The 26525-nt window shown below is 38.7% G+C and overlaps 1 protein-coding gene across 5 annotated transcripts in view; it reads left to right on the forward strand.

The window, feature by feature from the left end:
* Positions 1-24961, forward strand: part of EPHA7 (EPH receptor A7) — a 186345-nt gene extending 161384 nt beyond the window's left edge. For 2 of the 5 annotated variants that reach the window (XM_014964610.1, XM_014964611.1), the window contains exons 14-17: positions 730-879; positions 5479-5672; positions 6810-6965; positions 8163-12405. In XM_014964610.1, the coding sequence (XP_014820096.1) occupies positions 730-879; positions 5479-5672; positions 6810-6965; positions 8163-8277 (615 nt within the window). In that variant the 3' untranslated portion in view covers positions 8278-12405. Of the gene's footprint in view, positions 1-729; positions 880-5478; positions 5673-6809; positions 6966-8162; positions 12406-21165 lie in introns of those variants that run through there. The other 3 variants (XM_014964613.1, XM_014964609.1, XM_014964612.1) reach the window with 2 other exon arrangements.
* The last annotated feature ends 1564 nt before the right edge of the window (positions 24962-26525 follow it).

The raw sequence follows: 26525 nt of genomic DNA on the forward strand, positions 1-26525 counted from the left end.
GATTTTATCTCGCCAAGAAGTTGACTAGCTTGAGGCTAGACTGTGACAAAGCTCAACTCCCGTATTTTCTTTCGCTTTTGGGTGGGACGCTTTGCTTAAACAAGCATTCATGGGGCACACTATGCTCTTTATTCTTTTGTCGAGCCAGCTCCCCTTTCCCACCCGTGGGGCCTTGCTGTACCTATTTTCTCAGTCGGAGGGAAGGAGGGGCCCCTGGAATCTGCTCCAACAGGCGCGGGGATCCAGGAAACCACAGCGGTGTTCACAGCTCTCACTGCTGCTGCTGGGCTTTCAGTAAAATCCTGGTTTAAAACTGTTGGATGGAGATATCAGAGGAGCCGTATGACAATTCAGTGGGATTTATATGCACAGAATGCGATCCCCCTCACCTTGTTACAGCCAGCCAGGAGTTAAATGACGAATATATATCAGACATCTAAGCAGCCCCTTAAAATCAAGAGAGAGATAAGCGCTTCCGGAGAAATGCATCCAACTTGGCTTAGACAGGTGTCTAATTTTTTATGGTACAAGGGTTTTAAGAGCCTAAACTTCCTTAGACTCCTTTGAAAATTCTACAATCGGTCAACTGTAGTAGATGTTATAAGCGCTGCTTTTGATGTTGATGGCAATAATTATAAATGCACTCTACGGAAGATGATTTGAAATTATGTGGAGGAAAAAAGAAAATTTTCTTCTTTTCTTATTTGTTTGTTGTTTTTTTTTCCATAGGGTGGAAAAATCCCCGTGAGATGGACAGCTCCAGAGGCCATCCAGTACCGCAAATTTACATCAGCCAGCGATGTGTGGAGTTATGGAATAGTTATGTGGGAAGTGATGTCTTACGGAGAGCGGCCTTACTGGGATATGTCAAATCAAGATGTAGGTTATACTTCGTCTGTTTGTGAGCATATGTTTGTGTGCACGTGTCAGAAAAACAAAATTACATATTGTGAAAAAACATACATATGTGTTTTACTACACATGCATACAATGTTGGTTTAGAAATAAGATTTATCAATATACTGTAGGGGTCTCACAAAATGAAGAAGTTACAGAGCATTCATTTTTTACATAAATCTCTAAATTGTTCTTCTGCCATGTGGATGTTGCAGGTTTCTGTCCCAAGTATCAAGTAAAATTGGAACATCTCTTTATTGCACTTAAGCATAGAAGGAATTAATTTTTTCCAATAAGAAATAAACCTGAGGTTTCTGACCTCAGAGCAATGATTAATCAGTTGAAAAAAAGTTGTTAGAAATCTGAGTGGCAGTTAATGACCTACTTTGGCTTTTTCAAGTTAATTATGCTGATTTAACAATACCCTTGTTTGCATAAAATATGACCCAGAGCAACAGGTCAGCAGTAATAGAACAGATGGGTGTTAATCTTGATTTCTGACAAGAGTATCTATTAGTATAGAAAGTACACAGGAAAAAGCCTGCAGGTGAGAAAGATGTCAGAAAGAGTCTCATTTAAAGTTCTTCAGGTCAGAGACTTGGGTGTTTTTTTTATTATTACTTTATTTTTTTGATTGAATGATCGACATCAAAGTTGGAAAAAAAAAGATAAAAGTGTAAATGATGAGTCAGTTTGGCACAGCGCAAAGATGTTAATATTTGACAGGTCTCAGTGTCAAAGATTTCATGGACTGTCAAAATATGGGCAAACAAGTCCTTGGGGCAGAGAAAGAGAAATATTTACATTCCCTAGACACCCAGTGGAGTTTCATTTCTTTTGACACCTTCCTTCTGTACTAAATTCAAACATAAAAGTAGTCTGACAGGAATATAAGATGCCTCAAAGGCAAACCTTACCTATCTTTCAAGGAACAATAAGGAAGAACTTTTTAAAAGGGGAGAAATTTTGGTATCTTCATGCTTCTTGTTGGATTTTGAAAAGTATTCCCTCCATCAAAAACTGCAAGCAAAGTGCATGAATGAACCTTTTTCATAAAACAGCTAATTACCACTTCTTGCAGTTTCATCTCTTTTTAGCATCTTACATAATAAACTTCAATAGCATATAGTTAAAAGATGCATCAATTACTTGGTAAAATAATTTCAAATACTTTAGCGTGCTGTGATCTTCAAGCTTGTCCTGAAACATACCTCCCAAAACATACACACGTCCTACCAATCCCAGAGATAAAGCTACGATGCAAAAAAATTTAGAATCATCTTCTGATTAGTTATTTATTTCTCCTTCACAGTTACCGAGGGGAGTATTTAACTGGAATAAAAAATGCTAAATGGGTCTCTTCTGATTTTGCATATACACTCAGGCAGTTTGTATATCTTAAGTGTATCATTTCACCTAAAAGTGGATGTGGGTGTAGTCACAGACCACATCTGTGCCTAAAATCTGTGTCCAGATCTCCTGTGTCTAAGATCTCCTAAAAAATATGTTCTCCCTGACTTTGGCTCTTTAGATGGCATTCCTTTAATGCTGCCCCTCTTTCTTTAAGTCATTGTTTTAGATTGATGTGATGAACACACAAATTTACACCAAAGTCCTCCTTTTTGCAGCGGCCTGGAGCCAGGGTGCACCAGAAGAACACTTGTCCTACAAGCTCCCCTCAGAGGTCTAGAGGGCTCAACACAGCCGATACACTGAGTCCCCCCAACTTCTCTGAGCAGTGGGGTCCCCTCAGCTTAATCCTTCTGGTAACAGTAGCCCCCAAATTGCTGCACTTTACCCTGTTCCCCTATTAAACCGCTGGTGTTTGCTCGTTCCTGCCCTCATTCAGGTACTGACCCCAGTGCAGATTAGTTCTTCAGAAAAGGGTAAGAGCTTAGGCTTACATATTTTTGCTTTGCTGTAGTCCTGGATTTATTACTATGATTATTAATTTGTATTATTATTATAATATACCCAGAAGCAGAGTGATAAGATAACATGGTCCAGTTACCTGTATTTAATGCTTCTTTGTTGGCAAACAGTACGTGCAGTACAAACAGACCCGGCCCTCTTCTAATCTACTTTACCTCCTCAGATAGCATGATAATGAGAAAAACATACTTGACTTTTAACAGTATTCCCTTTTTCTTTTTTTTTTTTTTTTTTGCAGCAAAAGCAGAATTTGAAAACCAAATTGTGGGAATCGTAAATACTATAAATCAATTCTATTAGTAAGAACTCCAGCTGTGTTCTCTTGGTAGCTTTGCTTATTTAAAAAGGAAAATTTCCTGCATCTATTTCATTATCTCCGAGTACTCATTTTTGGAACCCCATTTCCACCTTTCTTAGCAGAGCAGACACTGGTAGGAGTCTTCATAGAGCCCAAATTCTGTATAAGCTTTAAAAAAAAATAAAAAGGAACTTATCAATATTTTCAAATATTTTTTTCACTGCTCTGAATATTCCCAGAAATTTCACCCACATACAGATAACCCATTATTTTGTATTTCCCAGTTTTGTCCTTCTTACCCAGAATACTCATCAAAGAATATGATGCTGCAGTATCCCCAAAGCCTTTTAAAAATAGTAACATCATCTGGATTCCCACCTTTCTTCCAGTTTCTCTGCAGATCGTAGCGAACGTGGAAAAGTCCTGTACATGATCCTTTCCTTCATGTTTTCACTCTCCCTTACACTCTTGGATATGGTCTTATCTAGATGGTTTGTCACTTCTAAGGGTCTTAGATATTTTGGTGGTTGTGTTGCTGTTGATGTTATCTACTTTTTAATTGCTCATTGGTTGTCTCTGCATTCTGATCTCCAGCGACTGCTGAGTTAGTAGTAACTCGTGTGTAGTAAACGAAGGGTTTAAGACCTTTTACCTTTTAGAAGGTCAGAAATTTCTGCATTACTTTTCATAGCACACCAGTTGTCCTACACACACTGTAGCTTATTTTTCACTTCTATTCCACTTTTACTTCTAAGGAGCTGTTCGTTGTTTTACCTCTTAATACTGTTCTAAAAGATCTCATATTTTGCTTTTAATGTTTTCTTTCCTATATAGTACATTCTTTCAGTTTCCCTGTACTCCTGCAGAAATCCTGTCTCCCCACCCTGTCTGACAGATAATTTCACTGTCTCTAAAAGGTCACTGCACTCGTTCTTCAAGGTGTGGATGTTACTGCAGGAACTGAATATTTGTCAGTCATTTTTGAGTTGGAGGACAGTGCTGTCACTCTAAATGTTCAGACAGAAAGCTGAGACCCAGGGAGATGAGGCAGCTTCCCTGAGGTCAGAAGGACATTCTGTGACACAAGCCTGCAGTAAGTGCCCTACCACTGGGCTATGTCGCCTCTTTTCACAAAACTTCTTTTCTGCAAAAGGTTTTGATACAAGCATGGTTTCCAGCCAGCTTTTTGAAGGTCATTTTGTATTCTTTGCAGTTCTGTCTCCTTTGCAATCCACTGCTTTTACATTTTCTTACACAACCTATGGAATATTTTTTTATCTGAGGTTATTATTTTCAGTAAACCCTGGATATTCACCAACTTTATTTATCATCCCAGATCTGCTTCCTAGGGCTACAGCCAGAACAGCTTCTGATCTTGCTTTCTGTACAAACTGAGGGAGAAGACAGTCCTGTGCACTACCCTTCAGGAACAAGCACCCTTCCTTTGCAATTCTAATACTGCTGTGTCAGTCAATGTCAGTATACTTGAAATCCCCCATGAACAGTCTTTTAGCCCTTTTTTCACAAGCCTTTCTTATCTGCCTTGCTTCCTGATGTGCTTTTCTATCCTGCCCTCGAGGTTTACAGCAGTTTCCTGTGATTTTACTTTACCCATTTTTATTTTTTACTTAAATCCAAATGGACTTGGCTAAGGAAGTCAACGGGTGGGTGTAATTCTTGGTTCAGACATTTATGCTCTCCTTTGATCATATCATCATCTAGCAGCATCTCTTATTAAATCTAACTTTCTGTTTAGGTGATATATTAAAATACCATTCAGCCAGGTCTTCTTCTCTCGTGTGGCACATTTCTGCTACTTTATCATTAATGTAACATGGCTGGGCATAAAATACAACTTTTTTTCCCTCACAATTTCTGTCTGCTAAACATTTTTCTTCGATCCTTTTATAATCTCTTCAGGCTTTTTGTATTTTACATGTGCATGCACAGATCCCTATCCATTTACAAGTCAGTTGCTTCTACCACACACTCTTTCATAAAAGCCTTGGGGCAAGTAATAATGCTTTCTGAAATAACTCCATTTATCAATCTATCTGTTGCTCCCCTGGTGAATTTAATTGTTGTTCCCTGCTGCTCACTTGACTAGGTAATATGTGTTCTGCACATATAGAACAATATGCTTAATAGGCCCAAAGATAAAGTCAGGGAAATTATTTGAAAACACGAAGGCTAATGTCAAAACAACAGACTCATATTTTTGCCACCCTCCAAATGGCTAATTTTAGTTTATTGAATTTTTTTTTCTTCTTCTTTTATTTCTCGAACTGAGTAGCAATATATATTTCTTAAATATTCCATGATGAAAAATGATTAACTGTGTTGGCTACTAGGTTATAAAAGCCATTGAAGAAGGCTATCGCTTGCCAGCACCCATGGATTGCCCAGCAGGACTGCACCAGCTGATGCTGGATTGTTGGCAGAAGGAACGTGGTGAAAGGCCGAAGTTTGAGCAGATAGTTGGTATTCTGGACAAAATGATTAGAAACCCAAACAGCTTGAAAACCCCTCTGGGAACCTGTAGCAGGTAAGAAAAGCTTTAGTGTGTGTTCGTATGGTGGTGTGCGTGGTGGGTTCTGGATGTTCTGCTTGGTGGCTGGTTCTGGTTCACACTTACTCCATGTGTCTCTCAGTTCCTCCTTCCTCCTGTTCCCCGTTCTTCCCTCCCCTCATTTGCTCCTCTTTTTTTACCACGCTGAACAAAGCCCAAAAGGACTTTCTTAAAAAATAACCACAAGAAAGAAAGTAAATATCATGGAACTAACCCACTTCTCAGTAAACTACTGCCTGCTCGTCACTCTTTCCACACTCTCATCACTAGCAGTCTTTGTTTTCCTCGTTTCTTAAAATTATGAAGTCTGGAGGGCAAGGATCATCATCTACTGTAGTTTTATATGATACATCCCTTGCCCTAGGAATTGCTACGGTAGAAATAGTAATTAATAATACTCATGCTTGGCCAATGTACTTTGACATTGCTACACTCGAGATTTTTATCTTTCATTTTTCTGCTTTAACTCCTTTCAGTGACTGCATCTCATTGTGTTTCATGGTGTAGCTTTTAATGGCTTCTTCATAAATTTCAGGTGAATTATTTAATCATGGTAGTCTTTTGATCCGCCAGCTAGATCACTGCACTAGGGAATCAACTGGCCTGAGTTCTGCTCCTGGTTCTTCTACTGACTGATTTGCTGTGTGACCTTAAGCTACTTACTTTGTGTCTCTGCTCTTCCTTGTCTTTGTTTTGTCCCATCTGATGGAATAATGGGAATAGCTACCACTGTATTTTCTAAGATGCTTAGAATAGCAAGCATCTAAGATGCAAAGAATAGCATCTTTATTTTACTGAGCAACTTTAGTTACAGCTGCTGTCGTGCTAGGTAATAAGGCTGATATTCTGTTGGTAACAATAGTCAATTAGGATGATTTTGCTCACTCTGACCTTTCATCTTTTATGTGAATAAACTTAGGAAATACATATTATGAGCTATAGAGTAGTCAAGAGCTATTCACAGCATAATCTAAACTGTGTATAAAGGCCTGTTACTTTCTACTCTTGACATTTTTTAATACCCCAAACTTATTTGACTCCCACCTTGATAAATACTCCCTGATGTTTTGCTCTCTTTGGAAACAACTTACTTTCCTTTTTCCTTCTCCATAGACCAATTAGCCCTCTTCTGGACCAGAACACTCCCGATTTTACCACTTTCTGCTCCGTAGGCGAATGGTTACAAGCTATTAAGATGGAAAGATATAAGGATAATTTCACAGCAGCAGGCTACAACTCTCTTGAATCAGTTGCCAGGATGACTATTGAGTAAGTTAGTACTGGGCATGTTTAACTTGCATTTAGGGAATTTCTAGGTAAAATCATACATAATGTGCAATTCCAAAACTTTACTCTAAGTACAAACGTGGTACTTGGGGTTACGCCAGATGGTTTTGCAACTGATGATGTTGTACTAGAGCATCCCATGAAAGGGCAAATGCCCTGCTACCTATGTGTGGCATCACTTTTTTTCCTGCTTTTGAGACCGATTGAAATAACACCAAGGGGCTAGAATTTGAGGGAGAATGTGGCTCATTTCAAAGTGTGTATGTATAGGAAATTAACCACTTTGCTTCCACTACCTAATTGGTACCTTTTTCCAGACATGTACTAGGAAGATGTGGAGTTTTTTTCTAATTGGCTGGTGGCTGTCCATGTCCTACAAGAAATGACTTTGCATCATAATAAAAGTCTATAGAAGCAAAGCAATTTTCTGAAGGCAAGCGTGGCCTGTACTGGTACTGCCATCTTAAACAGGTCTTCTCGGCACCCTGCAAACAATGTTCTTGTCCTGGGGGTTGCCAAACACATGTAATTCCTCTTACAGAAAGCAGTTTTTTTTCAAAACAAGTTTCTAAACGTTATTCTCAAGTTTGCAACCCTACTCTTATCTGTCTGGTATCACTAGGGGTCTCAGCCTGTAGCTTGGGATCTGTCACCAGAGCCCACAAGCTTCTATGAGATCAGTAGCACTAGCAGTGGAATAGAAACAGCTGCTCCTCTTTCATTTGGATGATGGGTACGGGTCAATATGCCAAGGGTTTCTCTAGGCATCTCTTTAGGAAGCAGAATATGATCCCAAAATCTTGTATTTATACATGACTGTCCTTAAAGCCACCCAAAGTATTTCACGAGAGAAGTGTCTTTCTTCAGATGTTCTTAAAAGCCACAATAAAATATTATCATAGTACAAAGCATACTGGCCTCATTCTCAGGTGTGGAGACACAGGCAGTGTTAATTACATGACACTTGCTGTGTAATTGCACTCCTTGCTGAGCAGTTGAACAGCACCTCTATAAACTTCACCGACCTGAGCTGAGGGTCCAGTATATCAATATTAGAATAGTTCCAGAGTATTAGAAGCCTATAGGCCAGACCTCTACGTAGCTTTGACTCACAGTTGAATACCATACAATAGCAGTCTAAGTTGAAAAATTAACAATGTACGCATTTATCTTCCCCAGGGATGTGATGAGTTTAGGGATCACGTTGGTTGGTCATCAAAAGAAAATCATGAGCAGCATTCAGACTATGAGAGCACAAATGCTACATTTACACGGCACTGGCATCCAAGTGTGATAGACATTTCTCCCTTATGAGGGAGGTGACAGACTGAGAGAACAGCACTGGCCTTCAGTATATATGAAGTGCTGCTAGAAGACACTTGATTTCCTGGGTCCTTCCTGCAGTGAATAGAAGAGCTACAAGAAGCACCTACAGACTTGAACTCCTAAGTGCCACCAGAATTTATGAAAAGGGAATTAGGATCCACCAGTGGTGGCAAGGAAAACAGCAGTGACAATAAACAAAGTACTACCTGAATAAACATACAAACACCTTGAGCTCTCTAACCTCCTTTTTATCTAATAGACTTTTTAAATGTACATAAAAATTTAAAAAAGAATATATTTGTCAGATAAAATCATGATATTATTGTTGAATTCAACAAAATATTTTCCTTAAATCTGTGATTTCTGAATCTTTTTTTAATCATTTGTGTTTATTCTTCATAAAGACTTTCTTTTAGTATGATGTTTATATCTTTGGACCTTTTTAGTGCTAATTCTATGACACATTACTACACTGGGTACCTCTGAAGGATTATCTGAGTTCCTAGAGATTTAAGAAGCATGACCAAGCAATGTATATCTGTCCGAACTTTGGTATCCTTTTGTGCCATTTTACTTTTGTTAAATCAACACCGTATTGACATGGCTAGCTAATTGGCAGGGAGTCAGGAAAATGCAAGTTGCCAAGAGCTCTGATATTTTTTAAAGAATTTTTTAAGGTTACACATATACTATCTTTTAAAAGAAAATAAAAGAGAAAAAAAAAAAAAAAAAAAAAAAAAAAAAAGAAAAGCAATAATGACCCCTAAGTAGTTCTAGGCACTTTTAGCAAATTGTTTGCAAGATGATTTTAATGGACTAGAGTTAAAGTGAGATATATTCTAAGACATAGATCTACAACTGTAAACCTGCTGAGACACCGCATTGAATGGACAAGTGATTGTAGGAGTGTCTCAGAACACGGGTGCAGTTCTCCAGTGTTACCTAAACCATTTAATCTGAGCACATCACTTTTTTTTTTTTTTCAATACTCTGCATTAGCAAATCTGAGAGAAATAGCTGGCGTATCTTTTATATGAGTTGAAGCCGTACGTAGTCCAGCTGTCACAATAAATACAGAGATTTTATATGAGAACTGTAGAGCATGAGGCGAGGGGCAGTTCAGAATTTTCAAGTTTTTTTTACAAGCTTTTGCTGCTCTGAAGAAACACGTGTGTCTGTGCTCACGTGGACACAACAGTCAGTCATCAGGAACACAGATGCAAGAGTAGTTACTCAATGGAATATCTTTTTACACCATTTACTTATCTATGAATTTTGTTTGATTAAAATATTTAACTACCATAAGCAATAATGAACGGTGTCTTTACAGATATTGCAGGAGTGTATATGAACAGAGAGAAATGCTTTAAAAAAAAAAAAAAATCTGAAAATTGTGAACTACCCCAGCACTGAAATGCTGTACTTCCAAAGAGAATTGGGCTGCTTCTATTGATTTTGATAGAGAAAGATCCCAGGGATCAGTCATAAATTGGTCTTGTTTGATAATGTGGGCATCCACACAAAAAAAATAAAAACAAAAGAAAAACCCTGTAAATGTTCCTTTGTAAAACTTGTAAATTTTATTTATACTGTCTTGTTTTGTACACACATTTATGTGTAGTGAGCTCTGAATACATTGAAAATGCACTATATTTTTCTATTTTACTTGCAGAGCATCACAAACAAACATGTATATTCAGTGCTACATAATGTGTTTTCCCACATTTAGGACCAAAGATAGTTATCAAAAACTTAAACGCATCATTTTCCCCCCTCTCCTTTTTTCTCCCCTTTTTAGATCACTGTACAGTGTTATATTTGTCATTTTATTTATTTGTTTCATTAGAAAAATCAGTTTGGTTATACTAATTTTTTGTTCCCCCCCCCCACCTTTGTTGAAAAAAAATCTGTAAAAAGCTTTTAACTAGCATAATCCCGTTACATAGACACTTCCATTTGTAATCTTTGTAATAGACTGTAAATATATTTTTGGAACTATAATGCAATGTGCATAAGGGTTATTTTTCAGTGTCCATATATGATTGTTTATACAATTCACAGCACTTTACAGTCATGCTGAGAAGCCTAATTTATTGCCTGGATTTGGGCAGAGTAAGAAAAAAAGGTGAATATTCTTATTTGGTATTAGATTGTCATTCAGTAGAAATGGAGTTATTTTCATGTATGCAGCTCAAGATGGTTTTTTAACTATTAAAATTAATTTTCTAGAAATGCTGTAGAAGTAAGACACAGAGTAGACTGCATGCCCAATCTCGAAATTAGCGCACGCAGGCACTCGGCCAAGGCACTTGGAGTAGCCATTGGAACACTCTTAATTAATAAACATCCATTTTTTGTGTTGTAATAAATGCTAAGTGCCTCACTACTGGGGTGGCATCTGTGGGCAACTGCACAGGGTGCTTGTCAGTTTTGCTGCTGCTTTAGGCACCCAGCTATGAATTTAGAGGTCTTAAGTTCAGACACCCGCTTCCTTACCAATCTGGGCTGTCGTTTCTAAGGGCTTGGTGATTAAAGGTGCGAGGCAGCAACGCTGAGAACCCACAAACCCTTCACTGAGAGAGAGCTGAGGCCGGGCCTCACCTTTAGGATTTGTTCCATATTCTGAAGCGCAGAGGCCTCGAAGCAGGTGTGGTGACCTGGGCTCACACACGTAACCGTGAGGGCCCTCATGGTATTTCTTCCTTATTTTCCCTTCTTTGATTTAAAGCCATCTTCTTTGAATAGTAAATATATTTTAGCATTCATTCGTATACCTTGACTGCCTTAATGTTGCCACAGATTTTTACACGTTTGAAAGTGGTAGAGTAGACCCAGAAAGCACAATCGCTACCGATGCTCCTATCGTATCTATCCGTTCAGAACATTTCTGCAATTTAGAGCACACGCATGTAAATGGGTTTGTAACTGGTAGAGCAGCAACAGATTGACTTTGATTGCAGTTCCCCAGCTTCCAGGAAAACATAGTCCAGTGTAAGAAAAATAAAGTGCCAGAGAAAATTGATGTTCACGGGAGGAACTGAAGAAAAAGTTGGGTCAGAGGGAGAATTAAAGGCTAAATGACGAAACAAAGGAAATATCTCAATTCTAGATTAATTCCATTGAATTTGGAAATCGTGCATTGCTAATGACGACAGGTGATCAAGCTGCCAGCGAGGCTGATCTTTTTGACTTTATCCATCTCCAAGCATCTAAAAAGGAGATGCCTAAGACAAGCAGGATGACTCTCCCTCTGGGAATGCTTATCTCCATTACCTGTAGAGGGAACCCAGATGATTAGCTTAAATTAGGCGTCTAATGTCTAGATAGTTAAAGCTAGGTGAGGTGATTTCCTACCCTGTATGTCCTTGGCTGCTACAGAGTCCCCCGCAAGCTGAGTGTCGTAGAAAGGCAGCTCCTCCACTCCTAGTGTGCCCCAGAATGTATTTAAACTGGGCTTTATTACAGAGAGAGGCGATTTTTATTTTATTTTTTTTTTTAATTATTATTTGGAGATTTGTAACAGATCATCTAAATGCTTTTTGTATATGACTATTCTTGAAAAAAAATTGTGATTGTTCTGAGGAAGGCCTGCCTAGTAAATTACAGTTATTTAATATTTTCAATAATCAGAATTTTTTGCTGACGTACTGCTTCAGTCCAGAGGTTGTGTGATCAGATATGATAGTTGCTGTTTGCAAAACCATGTTTATCTAAAGCCTTGTCATGTAAAAATCTCCAGGAGGCAAAGATGCTTAAATGTATCTCAAATTGAATGTTGCCCTTAATATCTCAATAATTGAGCTCTGTCTGTGTTATTCTCCATTTAAAATGAATTTTTTATATTTGTTTAAGCTGGAGTTATCTGGCATCCACTGAGGGAGTTTGAAAAAAAATGATTTTAAATTAAATTTGCTTTTCTCCACTAATAGTAATATTCGGTAAATAGTTTCCACTGTTTTGAATGTTGCAAAACCTATTGCTTTAATGTGGGGGATGAAGGGGTTTATTTTTGTTTTGTTGTTGGTATTTTTTTACATTTATTGGTTAGTAGTTGAAATAAAAAAAAATAATAATTTGTCCTTAACTTTCTAAATAATTCATATCAAGCAATTTTGAGAGTTATTTAAATTCTGCGACTTTCGGGTTCTTACTGAGATGGTGATCGTGTCCCTACAGCCATAATGCCCAGTGACACTGAGACCCCTGCCCCAGGGGAGGGTTCAGCAGGAATTCTGTTGCCCAGTAATGGCATGAAGCAGTCCACTGGTGAAGGCAAACTCAGCCAAAAAAAGGGTCATTTCACCTTTTAAAAATATATATGTGACATGGTAGAGCAAACACATCCTTAATGCATTACTTCCCCGCACGCAAAGAGAAACCATGATGCTTATGATATGCATTTGGGTTTTTTTGGTGGTATTTGTTCATTTGTTTGTTGGTTTATTTGTTTTTATTTTAAACTGGTGAAATTTGGGGTGCTTGTGGACGAGAACAGTTCCCAGAGAGGATGACAAGCCCAGTTGAAGTACGATACAAATTCTTGCCTAACAGTAACAGTGGCAGCAGGTGCTGGGGGGTACCCAGTGGTTGGTGCTCTGATTCCCTGCATGTTGGGGACCTGTTAGGATTGTACTTCTGATGAATTAACTGATACTTAGAAACAGGCAAATTTTACCCCCCCACACTAACTTGGAAAGGACTTGCAGATGGTAGACTTGGGATTCTCAAGGCTGCTCAAAAGTCTTATCCTCAAACTGATTTCTAGTAAAACAAGAAATTCTGGGCAGCAGCCTATATTTTCTCTGCTATTCCCTCAAGGGTTGTCGAGCACAGCCAACAATTACTTTTAAACAGAGATCTTTATTGTTTGCATAGTGCAGCCTTCTATTTACTTGGGAATAGCCAGTCCTGTAATTAAATTTCCTGCAGAAAGGATTGAGGAGGGATGAGGGAAGAGGGAGGAAATACAAAAGTTTGGGAAAAAAAGAAACAAACATAAGAACAAAGAAAGCAAACTCCAATCCAACAAATGACCTGTGAAACCAAAAGTATGACTGGGCTCATCATCCTTCTAACACATATTTTCTAATATAAGAGATTAAATCATAGGCATAAAATCTTCAATATCCTGACAAAAGAGTAGTGGCAGAGTGCGAGCCACATTTGTGAGAGTTTTTTCCTCTCTGGATTTGATTTTGTGAGATTTTGAAGTTAGGATAATTAACACACGCATTTAGAGTAAAGTCTGTTGGGACAAGCAAAGGGATAAATTTACCGTGTCTACAATATCCATGAAATTCTCAGTGCCCTTTCAGGGTGGGTATGGGTCAGGCAGCTTGGAAGTGAAGGGAATGATGTGGAGTTTATATGCTGTACAGACCGTGTAGGTTATGTCCAGCGAGATTCTGAAAGGTTCAAGGTTAAAGAGGAAAACGCTCTACTTTTGTACTTGGTGAAAAGTGAGGAGATGGGAGTCCGTGGAAAGAGAGGGGAGTGAATCCGTTCAGAACGTGTCAGTCTAAGTCGTAGGGCTCTGTACGAGGTTGTTGGCAGGGGAGTTAAGGAGTGTCAAAATTTTTTTGTTTAAGTAAAGAGACACGGTTAATAAAATATACCTAATAATCTAGCACGGAGTGGTTTCAGCACTCTGATTTTTCCTCAGGCCAGATTGGAATTTGTCAAAGAGACTAAATTGAGACAGATGGGAAAGCAACTGGTAATACACAGCTCATTCAAGCAGACTTGAAAGAGACATGAAAGGAGAATTTTACATTAAAAGCCTGAAAATAAAACATGAACTCTTGATGATATTTACTCTCAGAAGGTTTGAGAGTAGTTTTCTTTAAGTCTAGGGTAATGATAGCAGATTTTAGCACTGATACTGTATAAATTGGGTGAAATTAATGTCTAATTAGAGTGACCAAAAAGAACCACAAGTCAAAAAACAGTTGATGTCTTGATAGACTGTGAAAAAGATGTGATACAGTCATGCAAAACTTGTGTAGCCAGCCAAATGAATCTTGGACAAAACAAGACATAATGCCTAGTGCCAGAAAGCTAAATCAGGAACAGAAAATGTATTCATCCGTGGACCAAGGCTTCTGCATTTAATTGAACCAAATAACCAATTGTAGAACTCTGCTGCTAATAATAATTAATACTAATAATGAAAAACTTCGACTTAGAGATGATCTGATGAATCGTAATATGAGTAACACTGAAAAACACGTTCAGTGCTTAAGCCATAGCTATGCCCAAAGACCCATGTGTGCTAGTGCTATTAGAGTTCCATGATGCTGAGTATTTCAATTCATTTACAAACAGGAGACATTGTAACCCAAAGTCCATAACCAAAGCCTTCCTCTTTCCTGCCAAAAAAAAACCCCAAACTCCCAAAAAAGAAAAAAGAGTGCTGAAGAGTCTATAAGGTTTATCAAGTGCAAGAGAAATTATCTTCTGATTATTTCCTTAGAATTACCAGCAAAGCTATGAGTTTCTCCCTTACATTAAGAAACAAAATTCCTACTCCAAAGATGCTGTCTCATTGAGAACAAAAATCATCCTTTAGGTAACTAGGATGTCCAAATCTATCTTGAAAAGGCTAGATGGAAGGATGGGAAATAAAATGTAGCCACCTTGATCTCTCGCATTTCATGTCTGTAGAAACATTACTCAGGCAGTTTCTTGCCTATCATTCAACCTGTCTTGCTACGGCAGCTTCCACTGGCTTCCTTAAGGGCTGCATGTCCATTTTTAAGATGACTGCTGGAAAACATGTTTCAACTTCCTTTCCTCAGGGACCAACCACCCTATGCCAAGAATGTACGTGTAGCTTAAGAGTAAGGAGGTGCAGGAATCTCAGATCAGTTCTCTCCAGGGTGTTCTTTTCAGTCATAGTCATAAATTAAATGTGTTTTCCCACTGAGCTTGCACATAGTAAATTGCACGAGAAGTCTGATTTGCGTGAGTAAAGTCATCCAGATACCTCCTGAAGTTCACTCAGAAATGACAGTTTTTAAGTGGTGGTTAGGATTTTGTTCAGAAAGTGAAAGAGGTGGGTCTATGGGAAGTCTGTGTTTGCAGCTTTAACACCCCATAAAAAACGACTTACCAAAGTAGGGAGCTTTCTGGGTAGCAGATGTCCTCTGTCACTGTCATTGAAACTGGACCACAAATGCTAAATCTGTGAGTTCATAAGAATAAACAAATAAGAAAATAACAGAATTAAACCAAGACTTCAACATTTATTCAGATTGGTTTGGGCAGCACTGGTGCTTCCACAGGGGGTCAGTGGAACAGTAAGATGGGTCCAGACTATAGAAGAGAAGGGGATTGGGTGGGAAAGGAGAGGCTGAGAGGAGGTGGTGGATCTGTGGGTGACTTTGGGCAATCTTTGTATTTCTCTTTCAGGATCTTTGAGGTACAGAGCCCTTGCCTTCAGCCCAGTTCATCCCAGGTCTATCTCCTGTCTCTTTTACTTGAGTAGCGCCTTAAGTCCTCCCTTATGTTACTCGATATAAAATAACAGTGTCTTCTTCCCCAGTAGCCAGTGTTTGTAGCCTCATGGACTGCTGGAGAGAAAGACAGGTAGATTTAAATCCACACCAATATGCCTACAGGGAGAAAATGGGCCAGTGAGGCACTGAGAGGGATTCCTAATGAGGATTTTCCTATAATATTGCTGGGTCTCAGTACTATGGACGAGTGATTGCCATTGTGGAGAAAAACAGCTGCACCTTTCTGTATAACTTCCCTACACACTCCAGTTCATCCGCTAACAAGAGCAGGGAAGAGAGAAAAAAAGCTTTCAGGCACTTCTTTGTAGTGTTCTTTTCAATAGAAATAATTATCTCAATGCTTACATTACCTTAACTTGTGCAAGAGACAAATCCTCTTTGATGTTTCCCACTTGCTGGCAAAAGCATTCCAGATGGACTATATGCTGCCTGTGGCAAATCTCAGTTGTAAACCTACTCCTCTCCCGTAAAACTCCTTGTCTAGCGTAGAGGTGTACACTCCAGTCCCCCAGACAGTATCTTTCTTGTGGCAGTTACTTGACTGTCACAACACCAAAGTCTCTCTGCAGGTGTCTGTGTTTGTTTCCTTGTGCAGCAATATCCCTGGCTGTTGAGGGATGTTTTCCCAACCATGAGGAGGGAAACTATTTTTTGCACCGTGCTCTGCTTCCGTTTCTCCTCAGCTGGATTTAGTTGTTAATAGCTACCTAGCAGCACCCATGCTTCCCTGGGAGGTAAGTAGAAGATGACAGTGAGGAATGAATATTTAGTACCCCAGCAACAACAAATGCAACATCTATCTATGACCAACAAATGACGGGTCAGGGGGATCACTCCAAGTGGTCTGCACTCTAACCGCAGAAGTTTAGTGTTGGTCAAAACAAAACCAAACCAAAAAAAAAGTGTATGAGGGAAGAGGGTGTGGAATACAGAAAAGCTGAATCAGCTGGGTTTACAGCTGAACTGCCCAGTAGCATCAATGATTCAAGCTAATGGAGTATGTTTAAAATAATGGGACTCTTTAGTTTGAGGAAGAGGAGGCCTCATCACTCTCTACAACTACTTGAAAAGACACTGTAGAGACGTTGGTGCTGGTCTCTTCTCACAGGTAATTAAGTGACAGAACGAGAGGGAATGGCTTCAAGCTCCAACACGGTAGGTTTAGACCCCACATTAGGAAAGAATTTTTCACAGAAAGAGTGGTCGGGCATTGGAACAGGCTGCCCAGGGAGGTGGTTGAGTCACCATCCCTGGACATGTTTAAGAGTTGTTTAGATAGATGTTGGGGGATATGGTGTAGGGGAGAACTTTGTAGAGTAGGACTGATGGTTGGACTCGATGATCCCAAGGGTCTTTTCCAACCTAAATGATTCTATGATTCTATAATATAAAAATCTTTCTATTTGCAGTACAATCTAAGTGGGAGCTGAATGGCAGAAATCATAACACCTGGTGAGGGGACTGTTTCAGGGCAGTGGGAGGAAAGAGATACCTTCTGTGATTTTATATTCCCCATAATGAACGGGGGAAAAGTCTCCTCTCATTCTTTTATACTATTATAAACCTATTTCCTATGGATTTTATGAAATAAATATAGCTGGATTAATGACAATCGTATGGAAACTAATGCTTTAACTGTGTTATCTGCTTCTGAATGATTTGCTGAAAAAGAATGAAGACATTCCCTAGAAATATTACCTGCTTTCAGTATAGCAAAGTATCTTAATAATTATGGAAAAGGAAAAATAATCCTAATAAAGTAAGCCTTCTAAAGTAAGCCAGATAAATTTTTACACTTGTATTTGATATAGGATTGTGTAAAACTGAATTTACATTTTGGGTTTTTCTAACATCAGATGCAGTCAAGTTATTTAAATTTAAAATCCTAGAGGAATGAATATTGCATATTTCATAATGCCTCTACAAGTGGTTGCATGATATTTAAGGTGGAATTTTCAGGTCTAAATTAACAATGCTTCACTTTAGATACCAGAGAAACAGAAACCACATATCTTAGTGTACAGTTATGCATCTTCATGTCTGTCATTCAAACGTCGTGGCATACTTTTGCAAAACAGAATATTTTATTTGACAGCACTTAGATCATAAGTTCTATTGTGTTGTTGTTATTGTTCTTGTATTTAAGGCCTTTCAGTGATGGAAGTCCTTGTTAGCCAAGGTCAGTGAGCATTAGTAAGCAGATGAGTATGATGTAAATTGGTAGAAGCCATTTGTTGAAAGTGTGGAGATATCTCACAGAGAGCTGATGTCCAGCTGTTACTGAACTCTCTCTCCTTATCTAGTGTAAATGCCAGAGCAACCGGACAGACTGACAACCCTCATGCTTATTGACAGCCAAATTGTGGCTACCCATAGTTCAGGTTACATAGCTGATGGAAATGTAACATCCATTTGGCATCCTTTTACCCCTGTTTCCAGGAAGGCTCACCTTATTTGTTTTGTGATTTGATGAATGGCCTAGTTTTTTCTGAGAACACGTGGAAGTTTTACATATCTCTTGGGTAAGAAAAGCATAGACAGAGTATGACTGACTTTACAGCTTTGACTGTGGGAAGGTAGTACAAGAAGGCCAACGTGATACTTTCAGCCTCTGTGTGGGAAGGGAGAAACTCTGTAAGTATTCATATATTGCCAAACATTTTGAGCTGTAGCTGATTGCCTGGCAAAAAGGCTGGTTAGGCTAAACCTAATTCAAAATTACCTCCATAATTCCCACCTGCACTGTATAGTCCATTCCCTTCCTCAAGCACCTTCCCCTTCCAGCAATCTCCTCTCTCTTACTCTGAAATTGGTGTTTAGACCACTTCTCTGGGAACAAGGAGACAACTGTTCTGAGTAAAATGGATTTTTTTTCATGGAAGAGGTTGAATGGCCTGTCATGTCCCAGAAGAGCTAGTATTTTGATCTGCAGGCACCACACGTTCTCATATCATTCTGCCATTGCTGCACTATTAGGTGAAATGTACGTGATCTCTTTAATCCTTATTTTATGTGTGTTTCCTGTTGAAAAGATGAATTTAGGCATCTACTTTCAGAGAAGGTTTGGGGCTGTGAATCCCTGAAAACAGTTTTCTCAGCACATGTCCGAATTTACTGCTGAGATACAGGATGGCATACCCAGGATCCTCCTAAGTGTGCCGAGTATTAGTTCTAAATGAGTTTCCCTGCTGTGGAAGTTAAGGTGTGGGTGGTAACTCGTGCATGTGCTGGTTTTGTCCCATTATTGACCACAGGTGTGGCCTTGGCATGCATCAGAGGCTGGATAGATGAGTACTAAATCCAACCATATAGATATCCCAACCAGAAACTGAAGCCTTGTCCTCACCTCAGCAGGTCTTGTCAGCTGGCATATCCACTGTCTTTGACTGGCCTTCAGCTTCTCATAACCATTTTAAGTTTCTATCTCTTCCCAGGAAGACAGAATATCTAATTCAGGCCTGGAATGACAATGGACGGCAGGGCATCTAGAAATGAAGCATTATGATAATGAATAGCTAGGTCATGCAGATGCAAGGAAATTCTTGAATCGATTTACCATGTGTCACACAGGGATCCTCATCTCCCATTTGTTGATGTTTCATACTTGTTAGATTGCACACGGTCATTGCTCTGGTGAACCAAGTACTTGGCAAGGAGAACCAGATGCAGCCCAGGGTAAAGCCATGCCACAGTCCAGAGTATACATGTATCTCTCAGGAGTCTCTTGATCTGGAGACCTTCTTCTGGGTGCTGACCAAAAAATGTCAGCAGAGGCATAGCCAATAAAAATGTAACCTGAGGTTTTAAATACCTAGGTATCTAAGTGCTATTTGTGACTACCATTTGCATTTAGCTTTGAATAAATTCACATGTCAATCATTTTTGCTAATTCAAAGATTTACTTGCCTTCAAACCAGTAAAATAAATCCATCAGAGTCAAAGAAGTCTTCCTTTTGGAAAGGATTTCTCCTCAGAGTTCTTTTTTTCTGCATTCTTTTCTCATGCATTCCTTGCATTGCTAGGGTTTCAAAGGGCAGGTGCAAAAAAACCTAATAGAAGAAAGATTTAGCTTAGTTAATATCTTCCCTTCATGTAAAATTAGTCCCTAGGACAATACACTAGAGGCAGGAAAAAACATTCTGTCACTCCATCAGATTGCTTCCTCTAACTGTTTTTTTTCCTTTTTTCTTCTTTTTTTTTTTTTTTTCTAAACCTCAGATATTATGGCTATTAATATTGTCAGATCCTCTTCTCAGTTTATCATAAAACATCTGCTCCCATTTTGTCCAGTTTGGTGACAGAGATGTATGGCATGCTACAAGGTATTAATAATGCTCTCCTCTTGAATGAGTATCTTCCCTTTGGTTCACACTGTTAAATAATCTAATCCATGTGCTGAAATGACAGATGCTACTTTGGAATCAACTTTAAGAATATTGGTTGGTATGACAGGGGGACATTCTTTTGCTGGTTTATTTTTCTTTAGTATTAGTGCTATATTGGCTTGTCTGAAGGTCTGTAACAAATCGCTTTTCTCTTAGGAATTTCCAAATAATTTAGTTAAGATATTGCTAACCATATGTAAAATAATTTCTGTTCAGTCCTGGCCTACATCCATTAGTCCTGAAGCTATATTGTTTTAGAGATTTCATATGGCCAGTGTATCACTAAATGTACAGTAAAATCCACTTTTTTTCTTTCCTTTTTTTCTTTTTATTTTTTTAAGCTTTGGGGGTTTTTTTTTTGGCAACACAAATAACATAAACATTGTATTGGGGAGCCTAATATCATGTAATGACTGAAACAAATCAGTTGAAACGTTTTATAACCTCCTTCACAATACTGAGAGCTTCTGATAATATCAGTTTAGGCTAAAGGAGAGTCTGCTTTATTAGTTTACATGCTAGAAGTTAACTACCATTTGTATGCTTTTTTAATTAAGCAGAGTTTAAAATGAACACACCCATTCCACCCTTTTCCTGCTTCTCTGTTGTAAAGAGTTATCTACATCTTCTCCCAGTCCTTAATTTTATACCCAAACACTCATCCAAAAAACTGCACCTCATTCATTTCCTTTATTTCAAACACTGAAGTTGTCAAGGATAACCCTGTGGCTCATTGAGATCCAACGTAAAACACATCTCCCTTATGTTAGAGGTGTTTGCTTGGGAGTCTTTGGGTTTGTTGATGTTTACCTAGCTAGTTGATGAGAATTTTTGTCAAGAAGTGGTGTGTACATGGCAATGACAATGATGGTGTAATTTGCCTCTATTACTTCCTGATATCAGGAATCTGCTGCACTGCCAATTTCATATCTGTTGTTATTATTTGTTTGACAGAATCAAAAACATGCCAGGTGCTTTGCAAAACAGAGAACAAGAAAAATCCCTTTCCAGAAGAGATGACAGCCTGAATAGAAATGGCATAATGGCAGGAAACAGAGGAAGCAGAAAGGGGAAGCAAAACAAGAGTTATAACCATAAGATCATGAGATTGGTTTGGAGGCACAGTGAACGCTATGAGGCATTTTTTTAAAGCGCATAAGGACTGTAGTTGGGATTAGAGAATGGAAATGTAGAAAAGAAGCATGGAAAGGAATGGAGAAGAAGGGAGGAACAGACTGGCAACAGCAGGAAGAGTAAACAGAGGTGTATGGGAGAGGCCAGAACACACACCTGACAAACTGAGGATTATGACTAATGCCAAGAATGAAAGACCACACCTGAAGAGCATGATGGTTTCAGGAGGATGGCGAAGCAGGACATGGCGATGCTGCTAGGGAGAGAAGAGCCAGCAAAGCTGCCCTGGAAGCCTGCCCTGGAAGCTCCTCACACTAATACAACCCTGCTTCCCCATCTTCTTTCTAGCTCCCCTCTTATAAACAAAATATGTATCTAGAAGAGCAAAGGAGAAGGAGAAGCAGCTAAATCAAACTTTTGCAAAGGTCCTGCTGGGGAAGAAGTTTAAACTGGGATGATACAGGTTTACTCCTACTGATGCTGCTGCTGGTAGCAAGTGGCTGAGTTCATCTTGATAGCCTTTCTCATACAGGCCAAATTAATGGGAGTCATTGCCACTACTTACAAACAGGCCTTGCTGAGAAACCCTCAGCAAAATTCTGCTAATGCAGCAAATCCAGGACATTTTAAAATGTTCTTTTATTCTAGATCAGAAAGAAGCAGAAATTATAACATTCACAATGAAACAGAAACAGGGAAGAAAAATATTTGAGCAGTTTCTTTTCAAGGTGAAAATAAGCATTTAAATATTACAGAAAAATATAAGGGGAATTTTGCTCATTAAAAAAAAAAAAAGATTTTATAACTTTTCATGAAAATTTCTGATAAAATTGGGAATTATTTAATTATGTTGGATTGGCTTCCCCTCTTCCACCCCTAGAAAATCACTGTTGTTTTTAGAAGGAAACTGGAAAATTGCCATTTTCAGTCTGTCAGACCTTTTAAACTACCCTGATTTCCAAGGTAAGAATTCTTCAGGAGTGAAAAAGCGGCAAAGTGGCCAGTCTAATCTCTTCCTCACTTCCTTCTCCTCTGCTTCAGTGATCAGACATGTCTAATGATTAGGTTGCAAAGAGCAAAACTAGTTTCTATGTCTCCCTGAGAAAAGGCATTTTGCCAAATTCTTTAAGAATTATTAACTAGATCTGCTCACAGGAAGTAACTTTTTTTTTTTGCTGCAGACTATGTCTCCATTTAAATCGTGCTCACAGCTCTTCCATTTCGCCTGGGAAAGTTTATCAGAAAGCATACTGGAAAGGTTCACATCCTTCTGCCTTCAGTGAAACTGTTTTTAGACATAGTTATAGAGTGGCAGATGTACTGGTGTGACAGCTGAGAGACTACTGCTGGTAATGGAGTATTCTATTACTCTGGCACACACAGGCACTTTTTGCTTGGTCCTTCTTACTGAAAAGTATTTATGTCTAGGCTACTATAGATACTTACACGTTGTATTTTTTTCTTATAAGTTTTAGAGGACAGCACAGGATATTTTTCTTCTCCTTCAGGGTAACGCAGCTTTGCATGAGTCATTCATCTTGAATGTACGCCACCATGACATCAAGTTAGTTGTTGTGATGCCTTATCAATATGATGCCCATTTTTAGTGTCCTAGCAGTGTAACGATTTAAGTATCATCTAGTGGAGACAAGGGCCTGGTTTACGAACATCTTGGTGACTCTGGATAGGATTAAAATAATTTATCCAGGTGAGGAGGACACAATTGAAAGTCGTACCCAAAATATTCCCCAAAATCCTTAACTGTTTGGGTTTGCCCATCATTTGCTTGAAGATTTTGGCAAACAGTGGCTTACTGGATTCTCAAATGGCAGCACCAACGAGTACAATTCTTTTCGGTAGTTTCAGTTTGAACTTTGCTTAAGTTAATTAAACCCTTGTCACCTGAGGGTGACACCATTTTAGCAATGAGGTTTACAGGACCTACTCTGTCAATGTAGAAACTTCAGCTACTAAAGAACATACCAGGCAGAGAGAGTTAACACCATGCCTAACAGTGCTGGAAGAATCAGGCCCACCTCAGTAATTTCTCTCCCCCATTACTGATGGATTTACATCATACAGCCATGGGCTCAACTTACAAAATCTACGCAGATTACATTCCTCTTACAATCAAATGTAGCTCAAAGTTTTATAACAGTCCACATATCATTTAAAAAAAAAAAAAGAGATTGCAAAACACTGTCATGGTGTCTCCACATAACAAAGAGTTTTTTTCATATGGTTTTTACATATTTGAAAGAAGCCCATTAACGCAGTTACCTACAACTTTTTGCAATAATAGACTCAGCATAAAGCAATATCAAAACACAGTAAAGATTTCTACTAATTTTATTTAGTCAAGCTCCAGATTTTGAATAATTTTGCCCCTGCTTCTGGCATGATAGCAGATATGGAAGATGTGTGTACCTAGCTCTTAGCCCTGAGAGAGGAGTCCCCTGTGTGGCACCTTCCCACCCTCTGCTACCAAAAGAAAAAAAAAAAGATAATTTCAATTGGGAAAGATGGCATAACCTCTGAAAACTGCAGTTTGACCTACCTTCTGAGTTCAAACACTGAACTGGATGCATGATTTGGGAAGGGATTTAATACCAGCTACCTCAGTAGTCATGTGGTGATAATGGAAAAGGTGGGGAAAAAAAAAAAAAGAGTATTGTAATGTATCCTGAGAGTGAAGGACAGCATGGTTATTTTGCCTAATTTTTTTTTTTTAAACTTGCCTATACTTTTCCTGCCAGTCCTTTCCTATTGTTATCTATCAGTTTTTCCAAGAAGACACTTGATTGTGCATAAAGTAAGAATAGCTGCATTGACTCAAACCACAAGTCCAGGTAGCCCTGTGTACCTGGCAGGTGCCCTGTCTTGATACGGGTACAGGCGTGTTGTTATAAGGCCTCCACTGTCCCCTACAGACTAGGGGCACCTTCAGCTGTTGACTTCCAGACATCTTCAGGGCTCTGTATCCAACATGTACAGTTCAAATGCTTCCTAAATCAGGGGGTGCACTATGTTTGATAGTTTGAATTTGTCCTAGATCCTGTGAATTTACCTTATCTTTCTGTCTCTCTTTCTCTCTCTGTCTTGCCCTTCTTTCTTCTGAAATAGAATGACCAGGGCTGCATGAATTATTCAACATAAGAGTGTATGATGTATTTATACAGTGATATAGCGATACAATGTATTTATACAGTGATACATATATATATATGTTTTCTATTTTGTTTACGGTTTCTTTCTTAAACATCCAAATATCCTGTTTCACATTTTTACTTGATACTGAGTGCTTGACTCGATGTTTTCAGAGAGCTGTCTAATATTAATTCATTATTTTTTTCTTCTCAAGCAATAGGTAATTTGTAGTCCCTGCCTGTGTATGTATAGTTAGACTTATTTCTCTCTTGTACATTTCTTTCTGTTTTTTCAAATTTCATCACCACTTTGTTGCCAATGGCATTCAAAATTGTGAAATCATTTTGCAGTTCCTTACAGGCAGCTTCTGATTTAACTTCTAAAAATCATTTTGTATCAAACTTTCTCATCTGACAGTTCTTAGATATCACATTTCCCTTTACTACTAATAAAAGTACTTTTGCTTAAATTCTTTGTTTTAATTCATGCCTCAGCCCAGAAAGCTTTGCACACACTTAAGTGCCCAGTGGCTATAATTCATTTCTGCATTTTTCAAGATGGGGGGAGGGAGGCCTTCAAGCTGTTGTCATTTACGTTTTATTAATTGGAATCCTTAAAAGTAGAATTTTGACCTTCTTATTGCCTACTGGTTCTGACAGAGCGGTTATACAACCTTCAGAGTGAAAAATTGCAAAGGTCTAGATCCATAAAGTGCATTTAGGACTAGCCTTTAGCCTCTTAGATGTTCTCCCTCCTCACAGAAGCTATAAACCCAGATTAGGCACATCCCTCTACACTGAAAGAGGACAGCTGGGTATTTAGCAACAGCTTCCACAACTCTGGCGTACCGAATAGGGAATAGTCTGGGGTAACTGGAGAAACAGCCAGATGGGGGAAATAAACCAAGTGAGTGGTGCACTGATATTGGTATATTTTTCAACACTGCAATACTCACGGGAGTAGAGGGCGTTGCAAGGTGAGACTCTCAGCATCTCTCCCACAATAGCTGTTCCTCTTGCATATCCCACTCTTCCCCACAGTGAGCTCTAGCACCAAACTACAATGCTGAGGTTCCAATCCCCCTCTTTCTCTCTATGCCAGTAAATATTGAATTTACAGGGTTAGGCAACAACTGGGTGGAGTCTGGGGAAGTACCCTGTCAGTGTGAGCACCCAAAGCTGCATTTGGCCACTTCTGTTTCATTGCAGATCTAAGCTGGGATCTGTCTTTGATACCAGTGAAAGTAGTGACAATAACACTGACTTAGCAAATCTGTTAAACTTGCAAGTGTAAAAGAAATCACTTCTGTTTGTCCCGTATCTTAACTTCACTGAAATGGCATTTTAGTAATTCTCCAAAACCTATTATCTGTCTACACAAGGATCGTGCTATAACCCATGTTACCTCATGTGAATACAGAGAGTGTGTAGCTGTAGACAGGTGAGTAGACCCTATGAGTTATTAGTATTCATAACATACCAGAAATCTTACATAGTGGGGGAAATGGGTGGGCGATGACTGACATTTAGTGTTTCGCAAGATGAGTCGCATCTTGGATATTTGAGATGAGGAATGAAGAGCTTTTTTATTTATTTATTTGCTTTTTTAGAAACATCTCCACTTGTCTATATTAAAAAGAAAATACAGAAATAAGTAGTACTGTGGGCTTTTTTTATATAATTATAAAAGTAATTCTTTCAAAGGCTATAGCTGTACTTGGCTGGTCAGTGACAAAAGAGAACTAGCTGTCAGAGGAGATTTGTGATGTACCTAGTGAAAGCATTATGAATTTCCATCTGTTCCATTACAGTGTAGATGCCTGTAAATCTTTCTCTGAATCAGTAGAACTTTGGGAACTAATAAGCCAAAAATTAAGAGACCCCTCAAACTGCCCAATCAAAGTGCCATGCAACGTTTGAAAAATGAGTAAGCCCTGAATAACTGCTCTCTCTATCACCTATATCTAACTATCAATGTTGATAAAGGCTTGTCCCTATATTTATAATTTATTTCTTACTTTCTCGGTTTGTTAG

Source organism: Calidris pugnax, unplaced genomic scaffold (genome assembly GCF_001431845.1).
Source record: "Calidris pugnax isolate Ruff unplaced genomic scaffold, ASM143184v1 scaffold219, whole genome shotgun sequence".
Lineage (NCBI taxonomy): Eukaryota > Metazoa > Chordata > Aves > Charadriiformes > Scolopacidae > Calidris > Calidris pugnax.